General features: G+C 43.7%; 1 protein-coding gene across 2 annotated transcripts in view; it reads right to left on the bottom strand.

The window, feature by feature from the left end:
• The window catches only part of creb5b (cAMP responsive element binding protein 5b), a gene marked incomplete at both ends in the record, with an annotated part of 39,241 nt that overhangs the window by 13,516 nt on the left and 12,135 nt on the right, over positions 1 to 13,590 (bottom strand). For both annotated transcript variants that reach the window (XM_083892508.1, XM_083892507.1), the window contains 2 exons: positions 2,682 to 2,792; positions 5,376 to 5,502. In XM_083892508.1, coding sequence (XP_083748634.1) covers positions 2,682 to 2,792; positions 5,376 to 5,502 — 238 coding nt within the window. The remainder of the gene's footprint in view (positions 1 to 2,681; positions 2,793 to 5,375; positions 5,503 to 13,590) is intronic.

The following is a 13,590-nucleotide window of genomic DNA, read 5'->3' as shown; positions in this document are numbered from 1 at the left end:
AGACAAACAAGCATATCAAACCATCTGAGCCGCAGAGGAAATACAAAGTACATATTCACGGGTGTTTAAACAGCACGTAAATCTTCACGTACGCATGTTTTGTCAGTGTGTGCGCGTCTCATTTGTACCATATTTTTAAACATCAGACTCTACGAGGGGGATGACACAAACGTGGAACAGGCAGTATACAGAGAAATATATATATATATATATACATATATACATATTAATGTGTGCATATGTGCGTTTTTTTGCGAGGCCCTGTGGAGAACTGGTTCTGGGCAGTGACGTTATTCTTTGGCCCGGGCGTGCTGTGGAACTTGGCCTGCTCTCTGCAACGTTTCCTCCACGCTGCGAGGGTCAACTATCCCACAACCTCCAGCACACAACACGCACCATTCTATTCCCCAGACCACAACAGAGTTGAACACAACCACACCCGGCATCATGAGCACCCAGTCCTCCACAAGGAGGGGAAAAAAGATAAAAAAAAGAAAAAGCAAACCTATTAAAACACTCCACTCACTCACTAAACAACGAGCTAAAAGCAGTATGGGACAACAAATGAGTCAGTTACTACACTATGGGGCTTCTCTGTAACTCTTAAATGATGGCACTTAAGCAGAAAATCAGAGATAGAGGAGAACAAAGATGGGGGCATGGATGCAGATACAGTCTCTGGCTAAGAGAGCACAAACAGAGAGCTTAGAGGGAGATACGAGTCCCCAAGGGGCCACAGCAGTCCTTCGGCTCATTAACTATTTACACCAGAGACAGGCCTCTGTGCAGCACTGGCCCACCACAAAATCAATTAGCCTTCATTAGCCGAGGCTCTGGGCATGCTTTCTCTGAAAGGGGAGGGTTAATTCTGCTACCAAGGCCTACGTTTACCACACAAATCAAACAATCGGCAGCACACACATGTAGGCATACGTGCGTGAACACACGGAGAGACGCACGAGAAGATAGGCCTGTCCTTTCATGTCACTCACACAAACTCTCTCTGATTCACTGTTTGGTGTCTCAGAATATCAATACTGTCTCTCGCCTTTCAACTCCCCTGCTCGCCCTGCCTGTCTATCAGTTTCCTTCATGTCTATCAAAGTCCCACTCAAACACCCCCCCCCCCCTCTGTGCTCGTACAGTGTAAACGCTGAGCAGAAAGAGCCTATCCAGGTCCATGCCTCAGGGGTGTGGGGTTACAGTGCGGAGATTTCCCATTGGCGGAAAGTCAACATGGTTAGGGTAATGCGATTAGGGCCGGATTGAGAACGTCGCAGGGGACACATGGGCCTGATCATGGCCCAGTTATCCGATAGTGAGGCCGTATATATCGACCTGGCCCGGGCGCGGATATTACAGACATTAGAAACCCCGTCTATGCTTATGAAACCAATGCTGGAGATCGCACCCTGATAACACAATTAGTCTCTCACTTTCTGTCCACAATCGTGGAATTCCATCAGTTGCGTTCAGACATCAGGGAGCAGAATCTCAATTGATGCACGTTCGGTTGCCGTGCCTCGCGTCTGAACGGCCAACTAACCAGAAAGTTGCATGGTCCAGGGGCCTGTAGCCATTTAGTGACTGCATATGTTTATGGGAGGCCTAACAGAGCATTTACAATTCAATTACATAGATAGGAGAAGGGGGGAGAAAAAAAGAGCAAGATGTGTCTGGATGACGGCCAGAGAAGAGATAAGCCTAATACACTAATATTGTGTTACCCCAGTGTGTTACCATAGGAACAGTTGAAGAGATTCAAAAGACTACAAAGACGATCAATCTTTAGAGAGCAGGAGGAAGAGGGAGAATTAAATGCCCTGGGAATACTCCTGCTCTCCTCTATCAGAGCCATAACTCTTCCAATGACCTCTGCTACCTTTTCTTTCTCTCGCTACACAAGATGTTCCTCTCTAGCAAACTCAGCTATCAGTGAACCTCTCCAAACACAAAGAACAGCCAATGATTTTCAACATGGGATTTTTTTATTTTATTTTCATATCCAAGTCATGGCATTTGCTCTGATTTCGATGAAGCCTTTACGAATTTCAGAGTTATTTATTTTTGAAAACAAAGGCTGGCTAGATTGTCATGTTGCTACAGTAGTGATCAACTCACATCACCTAAAGAGTAATGATTTAAGCGTCAATTAGGGGTTTAGATATGTATTATAGCGGTGAGAGGCTGCAAAACAAGACCAGATTGAAAGTTCTCTTCATCCTCCCTCAGTCATTTTCTTCTCCTTTACTCTCAAAACCTGCCTCCTCTGTTACTTTCTCTTCTCTCAGCTACATCTCATTCCCACTACTCTAACTGCCTGCTTTGTGAAGGATGAGGTCATTTGATTTTTTCCCCTGCTGTGTTAAACTAGTGCTAACAAGTTGCAGGACCTACAGAACATGTTCTGTACATTTAAGATATACATCAGGCAGTCGTTGGGCAGCCCAGCCACCACCACATAAAGGGCCCATTATTCCAGCCAGAGTCTCCAGTGCAGCACTGGCAGGTTCAGACACAGCTTTGATTACACGCTAAACGATGAAATCCACACAGACCCTAAGAGGACATGCAGCTTTGCTGGCACGGCCCGGGTGGAAAAGACAGTTGCAACACTTTGAGCTGGTGTATGAGCTGCTGTAGATGTGTGCGTTACCATGCAAATACATGTATATACTCACCAGTTTGGCTTCTGAGTGCATGGAGGGAATGTGTGTGGAAGCACAGGAGCTGCTGTGGGTGGGTCCTTGCATACCCATCATATTGGAGCCCATGGACATTTGTCTCTCCATCTGAAGATTACAGTACCATGACAACATTCATGACAAGTGTGAACATATTATTCTTTCAGCACGGTGTTCACAAATTGTTACAACACAAGGATGAGGCAGTAGTTGCCATATTTCTAACAGTCCAGTAGGGGGAGGGGGCGCTACAGAGCTGACAGTGATCTACTAATAATGACTTTCGCTGTTGTTGATGTTATTATTCGGCCCCTGATTAGAAACAATGTAACGTTATTTGTATGTTGCATCCTTGGTATGAAAGCAGGCTCTGTCAAGCAAAACTATCAGACCTGCGCTAATTCTGTCAACATGGGGATCGACCAGGTTTAAAAAAGAAAATTTTTTTTTTTGAATTTACTTCTATTTTCATCGCTTCTTTGTGATTTCAGTCGTACTCTACAAGCTGTTTGTAGTTGACTCACTTTTCCAAGCACAATGTTGCCTGTTTTGGGGGCATAAAACAAATCACTTCCTGTGTGCAGCTAAAATCTGAACTAGATCTTAAACATCACAACACTGAGAAACACAGAGAGAGTCAATGTGGAGCAAACTGTCATGCCTGTCATGTCTCGTTTGTCTGCGTTTGTGTCTCTCTCTGATTTATTTTGTGTTTCTCCCACTGACCTGCTGTCTCTGCTGCCCACTTCCCCATCCCTTCCCTGTTCTCTTGATGAGCCTCATCCTGGTCACCTGCGTCTGATCTGCCACACCTGATTTCTGTTCTCCACTCACCTTCCTCCCTACTTAAACCTGCTCTTCCCAGTGTCACTCGAGTCCGTGTCTTGCGGCGCGTGTGGTCATCTGTCTCCCCTGCCCTGATTCTTGATTTCATGTGTTTTTTGGGGGGGGTTTATCTGCCTGACTTTTTTCGATCTGCGACCTTTCTGCCTGTGTCCTGATTGGTTCTGTTTGACCATCCTGTTGAATAAATGCTGCCTTTTTGAACTCTTAAACGCTGCCTGCACTTTAGTCCTCTGTACAGCCTGACAGTAACAGTCTTAATCAGCTTTGTGTGAACTCATTTTATAATGGCACAGTTTTAAGATACACCATATAAACCATAATAAAATTTAAACCAGTGTACAAAATTGAATTGAATACTTAACTCACCCATCAAATTGAGCCCCGAGCCCGTTTTTACTGCATGTGTGTAACAGACGCAGCATGTTTTCAACATCCACTCTGCTTTTTAGCAAATTTGTATTCCCTTTTGATATGCAGTAAATTGTTTTACATTTATAGGAAGACAAATAATGACCAAACACAAGTACAGGTTTTCAGGGCCTAGTCTTGGAGCTCAAAACGTTTTCATACAACACAAATCATTAAATAAAACGTTTTAACTCGAGTAACGCCGTGTGCTCTTAAAAAGATGCTATCGCTGCTTTCACACACAAAAAAAGCTTTAGCATTAACAGGGCGAGACTATGTGGGATGCGGTGAAAGGGCACGACTGCCTGATTTCACATGACAGGCTGCCCTGTGCACGGCTCTGTGTGATGATAACTGGAGCTGGCCCAAAACAGGAAGTCAGCGCAGAGGGACTTAACACAGGAAGCCGGTGCAACAGGGGTGTGTGTGTGTGTGTGTGTGTGTGTTTCTGATAATTGTGTGTGTGAGTGTCAGTCTGACTAACACATCAAAACCCAGACCCTCACGATGTTTTATGTGTTAGTGTGGTGACTCTCACTTCACGTATGGACCCCTTTTATGTGATCAAGGTGGGAATGTTGCGCCTTAATTCCACCTTGTGTTGTTTCAATTTAACAAGCACGAGAAAGGGAGGCCTCTTAATAGTAATATATCAGAATCGTGTGTGTGTGTGTTTCTCGTCTGCCCCCGACTGACCCTGGCCAGTGTGGACATGTGTCACAGTTGAGACCTGAATGTGAAGAAATCAGCTGGGACAAAACAAAAGAAGAACAAACCTATTGTGCGTGCAAACAAGTGTGTAAACCACGGTGGCCTCCCAGCTGCTGAAAATCTAGCTAGTATAGTGGTTTCACGGGAAACGCACCACCCCCCCCTCCTCCCCACCTCCGCCATGCCTGACCCCTCACACCCTCCCGTCGTCCGCGGAGACTCAAGCCTAGAATGTGACACGCAGCCTTAATTGCACTAAGTGTGTTTTGTGTAAAAATATTACCCGAACCTGCACCCCTTTCCTGAACCGTCAATCTTCCCTGAAATCGCTCGGCTCTTAATTTAATAAACAGAGGAGGGTTTTTTTTTTTTTTTTTCCTTACCATAAACACGAGCTGTCTTGTGTTACAATGAGAACATATGTTGTACCGTTAGAATTCTGATACGAGGAGCTTTCACCAGTTGTTATCGTTCCCTGATTCCCATTGAGTGAGTTCATATTCTCACCTTCATCTCTGCTGAACACACTACAGTTCTACAGAATATGACTTCCTCCTTATACTGTTTTTTTTTAAGCGGCGCAAACTGCAAACCGACATAGTTTATCTGCAGCATTAACGTGCCCTGTCGTCACTTACTACAGCATGTGAGTGAAACGGGGTTAAAGTCTGCATGTGTGAGTGCACGCGTGACTGAATGCGCTCTGTGCTTCATTGTTGTACTCACAGGCATCAGCACAGCGGAGGAGCCAGGCATAGTTGGGTCTGGCAGCGTTCCAGGCATGGAGGCAGGCAGAGGCTGTCTCTGTCGGTTTCGTAGGTGCAGCAGCGAGGACAGAGACCCGGGTACAGGCCTGATGACACACACATACACACACACACACACACACAAGCGTGCGTTAAATACAAAGCCAAGACAACAGTGCTATTTCAAACTTCTGCTATGAAGAATCCATCAGTGTAGTATAACAGCTGATTGATTACATGGAATAACACAGCTGTAATTATATTTTACAGCATGTGGTTGCACATAAACACACGGTTAAACCTACAATGCAGTGTGTGGTAAACATAAATTCCATGTTTATATACGGTGGATCAAATTCCGTATACATTATGCTGAGAAAGTGTGATTTTATAATAAATAGAAATAAATATGGTATTTTTGAAGTTATTCAACAGTGGCAAATCAGGACCAGAAAGAAGGTATGGAAGAAAATGAGGATTAGACACGTTTAAAGAGTGAAGTTTATATATACACGCTTATACTGAGCATTAAAGGAACATAACCTGGAAATGATGTACACATGTAGTGAGAAAACCGATTAACATGCATGTGTTTTCTGCTTACAATGTCCCAAAATGGAAAAGTTCTCCAAATAAAGTACAAAAAAAACAAGGTTGCCATCACAAACAAATTTCTGCACTGGCCGTGACACCAAGATTACAGGGTTGGCAATCGAAAATGTGCATCACTCTGAAGAGAACCTTTGAACTGAAGCCGGTCTGCAAGTGATTACCGAAGAAAGACGCTCTTAGTTCTTGAAGGTGGATAACACATTTATTCCTTTCAAAGCTGCACTAATTCATACAAGAGAAAACATGAAATGCACATTTCTGCTTCGCGTTCTGCTTGTTCCTCGAGCTTGTGACTCTTCATGCTACATTGCGCTTTAAAAACCAGAACGGTTCATGTCGTACAACGGCTGAATAATGACCATGGCGAAGATGAATGAATAATATTTGTCATAACAACCACAGAGAGATGTGCAATGATGAGAATCTCATTTACAAACTGCTACGGCGGGCGGAAGCCCTGTGGGGAAAAATCTCCCTCGGTGACCACAAAAGCGTGTGTGGACCAACAGGCCTATCCACACTAACAACCACATCAATAAATCACAAGTAGGATTTGAGGCCCAGGCTGAGCTTAAACTATAGACGGCAATACTGTTTCAGTCACTGACTCACGGCTGCGGCCGCCCCAAACACCCAGAAACGCTCCATCCGCACATGGTGACATCATTTATACAACTGCCACTAAATCCCTGCATGTAAGAACACCAATTCCCAGCTGCATGGTGCTGCTGCTGCTGCTGCTGCTGCTGCTACACCCACATGCAACTATTCAGTCTCTGCAACACTGTGCCTTCAAAACACAACATGATTCTATAGTGGCTGCATTTTCCAGTTAGTTCCAGGCGAATGGCGCCACTCACTGCTGTCAATGAAGCTCAATTTCCCAGAGCATTTATGAATTACTGCTCTAGATTAGCTGCGTTCAACGGGGTTAATGTAACCCATTGACCACTCCATAGTCTGGATTACCGTAATAGTGAGTAGTAAACGGGTGACGGCCAAATAGGGGGGGGGGGGGGGGGTAAACCAGAGCAAACGGTCCCCCACCTGAATAAATACCTGTATTTTTCCAGACCTAAATATGTGCATTTACTCTCCAGACATTTTAGATTGCTCCACACACACACGCACACACACACACACACACACACACACACACACACACACACACACACACACACACACACACACACACACACACACACACACACACACACACACACACACACACACACACACACACGATCATTACCATCCCGACTGTGTGTCATTCCTGTCCAACATCCCAATTTATCACAATCACAGTCATTTAACAGCACATATGACATCTGAGCAACACTGCGAATCCAAACATTTCCACATGGGAAAAGTCATGAAAGTACAATGAGGTATGCAGTGTGGCTGCTGCACACTACATCAACACAGTCTCCCTCTGCCTTTAGACTCTGCCAGCGTTTAAGAGGATGGAATAACAGTCACAAGCCAGTGGCAGTGACATGGTGATGATTTTGTAGAGAAAAACTGCTAAACTGATTTTTTTTTTTTTTTTATTCGGTACACGCAACGTTAAACACGTGTATATATATCCTCAAAAGATAACATCTGTTTACTCGTATAGTAGTGAATCCAGAAACGTAGGCATCTGTTGCAGGTTTAGACGCTACATGATTAATGTAAAAATATCAGAAAACACAGATAATTGTACCCATTCTGTGCTTTACAATTGCACATAACTTGTCATTTCACAACTAAACTACAAAGGCGAAAGACAAAAGGTGAAAAAACAAAAGGTGTTGCACAATCGCTGGATTCAATGATAAATATATTATAGTAACATCAGACCCTGCAGAGCTTCTTTTTCCTGAAATACTAGAGCGTTTCAGTCTTAATCTGACCATCTGTTTGGCTCCGTGCTAAATGGCCATCACCATACGCATTCACTAGTGACATTAACCAATTTGTGGTTAGCCCGGCCGCACGTCACTCAGAAAACTGTCAGCCAATCGGGGAAAAAAAAGGTCAGAGACTAATGCTTTTTGTTTTGTGAGAATAGTGCGATAGAAGACAAAGAGATGTAACTCTGAGTCTTAACATGCTTTACGGTGTTGTCCTGTGCATTGGAATATCCATATATTCATTAAATATGTGTACAGCTTTTTATGGGAAATGATTTGAACAATAGAGCTGGTGCTTACAAACTGAGAAATGTTCATTTTAAAATGGATCCTGGAAGTGATTATAAACCCTATAAAATACAGAGTTACTGAAATAAATGACTACATGTGCCAGATCCTTACTGGTTTAGATTTAAAATAATAAAAAAAAAAACTCTCAGAGTCAGAAATAACCAGTGAGTTAAATCCTCTATTAGCGCTGGTATTCTCATTAGTCAACAGACAGACGGCAGACTAACAACTAACAGCTTTGGATAAAAATAAAGTCTCCGACTGTCTCGGTCACTCACTGGCAGAGATCGGGACGTCTGTCGGTTTTCTTGCTCTCTGGAGAAGAAAGGCTCTTTTGAAGCCTTTACAGCTCGTGTTTTTAACACTTGTCTGTTAGCAACGCTCACCTGCATCAGAGCAGCGGGGAGACAAACACACCGTGTCCGTCAACACTGCGCACACACACCGAAAACACAACCTGCTTGTCAGGAGGGAGTAAAACCAACATGAACATCTGACAACACTTCCTTTTGGGATTAACTGAGCTTTGTGCTGACTCTACTCATAAATAAAGACATTGCAGAGAAGCTGGAGGAAGAAAAGAAAGCCAAACTTCTTCTTTTTTTTTTCAAAAGAGTTGAGATAAACACTTTTATATATTTTTTTCAACTAAAAATCCCTCAAATGCGTTGGATTACTTTGTTTTATGATGCTTTTTAAGATGAAAATGTAAATGTTCATACGATGAGTTAGAAAACATTTAGCTTTTTTATGCTTCAACCAAAGTGGCTGCTTAAATCCCTTTTATTTGCTGTGTCTTTAGATCGCCAGAGGAACATTTTCTTTTCTAGGGGCCATATTTTAAGGCACAATTATCGATCCACGGATTTGGCACAAGTGGGATTAAATGAGCGCTTGGCCCTCTAACTCTTCAACTAATTGGTTGATCAATACAGTGTTCAAGTAAATAATCAATACTGAAAAGATGGGTTATGGGTTACAAATCTTATTTCTCACTCACTTTATGTTTCTTTGTTTTTTTTTTTTTTCCCTTTTGTTCAGATGTAAACATTATGCATCCAAACTGGAGAGTGTTTGTGTATGAATACGTGCATGTGTGAATGCTAATGAATCTGTGTGTGAACATATGTGTGTGTGTGTGTGTGTGTGCATGCCTGTAAGTGAATAATGAGGCTGTGGCTTCACTGAGGGGATTGATAATAGCCTGGGCTGTGGGCCTCGGGGGAGAGCAGGTAGACACTCTGCAGTCCTGATCCTGCACTCTCACATTACCGAGTGCCTCGCTCTCAGCCACCCGGCTCTCTTCAACAATCTCCGCCCAGAAACCACTACGGCAACACCCCCTCCACCCAACTTCACTCCACCATGACATCACTGCAGGACCGTCTTCCCTCCCTGAATCCCTTCTTTTGCTTTTTTATCTTTTCTGCCACAGTTTGTTTTCTCTAGGTTATCCTGCTATTTCCCCTCCCCAGTGGAGAGCAAACTGTCAAACAGTCATTGTCCTGTTAATCCTCTAAAACTCTCTTCTGGACCCCCTCTCAACGTGCCCAAAAACCTCAACTCAAGTCCCCGCGGACTTGCTTTGCTCTGATCTCCAAATCCTGCAGTCTGCACACACACACTATGCTTCTCTGTCCCAATCCCCACAGTCCCAACTCGAGCACTGAGGACTCAAACACAAGGGGTTTGGCCGCCGTCCAAGAGGAGCAAGCGAGGGAGAGAGAGGTGCAGTCAGTCCACTGACTCATATCCTTCCCTTTCTGACTCTGCTCCAGCAATGATGTAATGCTCTTGGCTTTTAGCCCTCCCCCCACCCTGTGCCTGCCTACCCCAGATTTCGTCCCTCCCTCCTCTCCTCCTCTCGCTTTTCCCTCTCTTCCCCTCCTAAAACTCATCCAACATCGCTGCACTCACTCCTCGCTGGGTGAAGTCACTGTGAGCTCTGGGTAGACACAGCAGCGAAAAACTTTTGAACGTAACCAAAACAGCCCAGGGCCAAGTTCCAGACATTCGGGAGATGGTGGTGCAGTCGCCATGGGAACAGAGGTAAACACGGGGAGAAACAAGGGCCTCAAACAGCTTACAGCTGCCTGGCTCTCAGAGTAAACACTACACAGGACCTGCCCCTGATTTACTGCCTTTAATCACTGGTGGGAGGAGAGTGCCATGGGGTTTGGACTGAGGAAATAATACGAATCTGATCAAATAAATCAGCCCTAATGGGTTACGACACAGGCTGACTTTTATTAGTGGGCTAGAGGAGGGATTGATATTGGGAGGGTGCAGCATAGCGATGGATCTGGGATGAGGTGTCCACATATTCGGGGGCCTCAAGCTGAGTAAAACCACGCCAAAAGCACAGTCGAGGAATGGCGGCGCATGACACTCTGTGGCAAAATTAGCCATTGGCCATGTGCTATTTATTCACCAGATATGATGTTGTTGCTATTCGTTGGATGTCACGGGCCGCAGACAGTGAAGACTGCAGGCTGTCTTTCATTTGTCAGTGTATTCATATCACGGATCAATCAGGAAACACTCCGGCAACGACTGTGTCATCCTGTTACAAGCCAAACTGACATCTGTCAAGCGGCACCTGTCGCAATGTTCTGCAAACGCAGCCTCTTTCGCTTCCAGGGACACTCCATCCTTCTCCCTCCTCATCTACTAAATGTGACCATTTATTTCTCTCATCCTTAACCCGATCATGCTGCCGCCTCATTCCTGTGTTCCAGTCTCATCCCTTTGACTCTCATTCACGTTTTCCACCTTTGCATTCCTTTCTTGATCCCAGTACATTCATTGTTCTAATTCCATTCTGCCTTTGCTTCCACCAAAAGTGTAAATAATCTACCTTTACCTTTGCACCTTACGAGCCACCATCCTGGTGTTAAACCCCATGCCCACTGCACCTTTTACCCTCTCTCCTCCAACCTCCTAATCTTTCATTTCCTCTCAAACATTTACCTCCTATCACTCTCTTCCTCTGCACCCTCCAACTCTGATCCCTTTCTTCCTCTCCTTTGCGCACCTCTGATCCCCCTTTTCCACACTTCCCCAACGTTGCGATCCCTTCACTCCCCAGAGCTGCGATGCTTGTCCCTGTGAATGTGTGTGTGTGTGTGTGTGAGTTGCTTGTGCTTGAGCCTGCATGTGTGGTGGCCCCGGGGCAGGGATGACACAGCCCCGCTGGAATGAGAGGGAACAGAGTCTGGGCGTTCCTCTACAAACGCACTATTAAACCCACTGCAGTACACAATGAGCTCATCTTAATTCAGGTCAGATGTACATCCTGCATTCTCGCTCTCTTTCTTTTTTTCCATCTTTCCTCTTTTTTTTTTGTAATTGATCACATTGTGTACTTTTGTTTTACCTCGGTGGTATTTGCTCTTATATTTTCCTCCACCTGCTACGACTCCACGTGTCCATCAGCGACCCCGACACATTTACACATGCGTGAGACAACTGCCCATGAGGGCACGTCAGGCATTTAGCAGAGGTCACGAACGTCCATCCTCATCACAGCTCTCTGAATGCAATCTAATCATAAACAATAATAAAGGAAGTTTAGTTTGAATTGTAAAGTTCAGGAGGTCAGTGTTTGTCCATGGAAATCTCATAACTTCTTTGTGAAGAGGTGTGACTCTCTCTCTCTCTCTCTCTCTGTGTGTCTGTCCTGGAGCTGGTACAGCGGGTGTAGATGTCAACAGAGTGGTTTTATCTCACGCATGAGAAAACTTGTTATGCAATCCATAAAAATGTAATATCTGATGCATCTTGGGATCAAAAATCACAAAAAATACTAATCTAAAATAACAGAAGATAGGATTACTTAATTGTACAGTAAGAATAGCACTTCTTAACAGTTGAGAGAGCTACTCCGTGAAGCCATGCAGTATTTGATCGACAACAGGCCTATTAGATTACATTACTGCTTTGCCAAGAGAAAAGTCATGTTATCAGATAATGTCCATGAAGTTATATTATACTCATATCTAATTGAAGATAAATATAAATAAGCTTTGTCATCTTGATTCTTCGACACAGGAGAATGGGAGGTATCCGTATCCCGCATGAGATCTTATATCACTTTTGATCGATCATTTTAACACCAAAGCATCTTTGAGAAAAACACAGGAAGTTCACAGCGAATGTCACTTTAGAGATTAGCTCTGCAAAGAACCCTGCGTGCAACGCATGCCCATTATATTCGTGCTACTTCCCTTGAAGGCAACAACAACAACAAAAAAAAGAAACGAGGACCACAACTAGATGGTGGCAAGTAGGTGTGAAAAATGCTGTGCATTTAAAGCAGCATGGGAAATTAAACCACAAGCTTTTAACTTCCTTCAAAGCTATGCACAGTGACGGGACGGCCAAACGTAGAGAGATGCACACAGCATGACCAGGGGTGAAGATAAATCTGCCACACAGGAACACTGAAAACAAAGGGTTCTCACAGCAAACACGTACAAACAAAAAGAAATCATATTTGCGTATTGAGAGTAAAATATTGTTGATTGAGACTGCATCTCGCTGAAGGTAAAACTGGCCAACGTCAACATTAACAAGTTTAAAGCAGATGCTTTCAAATCGGGAGGAGGGGGAGAAGCTGAAAGTAAAAAAAAATGTTCACCAAAAGGAGATTTCTGAAACCCATTTTCCAGATGCAGAAACTTAGAATAGCATTATGAAATTATTGTTTGGTTTTTGTTGTGTAAAGTTATATGAAAACAGCAATATTTACTATTGTTGCTCAATTGTTTGAGTGTCTTTGGGATCAAATAACAAAACCATGATCACATCCAGATTTGAAGCCAAACTAACCCAGTAAACTAAGGTGTGGTTTAAAAAAAAAAATGGGGTGGGGGGGTTCTTTTCTAAATTTTGGGGGAAGGTTCTCACCATTTCAAAATACAAATTAAATCAGTCCATTTTAAAAAGCGCCTGTTTTAATTTCCAAATTGAGAGAGGTATTTATTTACATATCATGTTATCGTGAACCGATGATTGGATAAAGTTCCACATCTGTACTGTGATCCCTTCTCATTTAATCCAGCTGCATTCAGGTTGATTGTGGTATGTAATGGAAACATTTGGAGGGAATTCTTCTGTTGAGACAAAATAAAAATATGTCATTTTTAATTCCTTGTGCCCACACCCATCTACCCACACATCTCCACTTACAAGTCAAAAGGTTGAGGTTTCCACACAATGTTGTATCTCACATGGTTGACTGGTAACGTCCAACGCATTTAACTCTGACATAACTCAGTGCCAGATGTTTATAAATTAAAAGCAGAGTGCATTCAAATCCATTGTACACCGCTTCCCTTTGTATGATAATGATAGCCGTGACATTAAGATCTGCTGGCGCTTTCTTAGGCCTGTTTT

This window comes from Microchirus variegatus, assembly GCF_963457635.1.
Source record: "Microchirus variegatus genome assembly, chromosome: 1".
Taxonomy (NCBI): Eukaryota; Metazoa; Chordata; class Actinopteri; order Pleuronectiformes; family Soleidae; genus Microchirus; species Microchirus variegatus.
The sequence above is the reverse complement of the archived record's forward strand: the minus strand, read 5'-3'. Positions and strand labels throughout refer to the sequence as shown.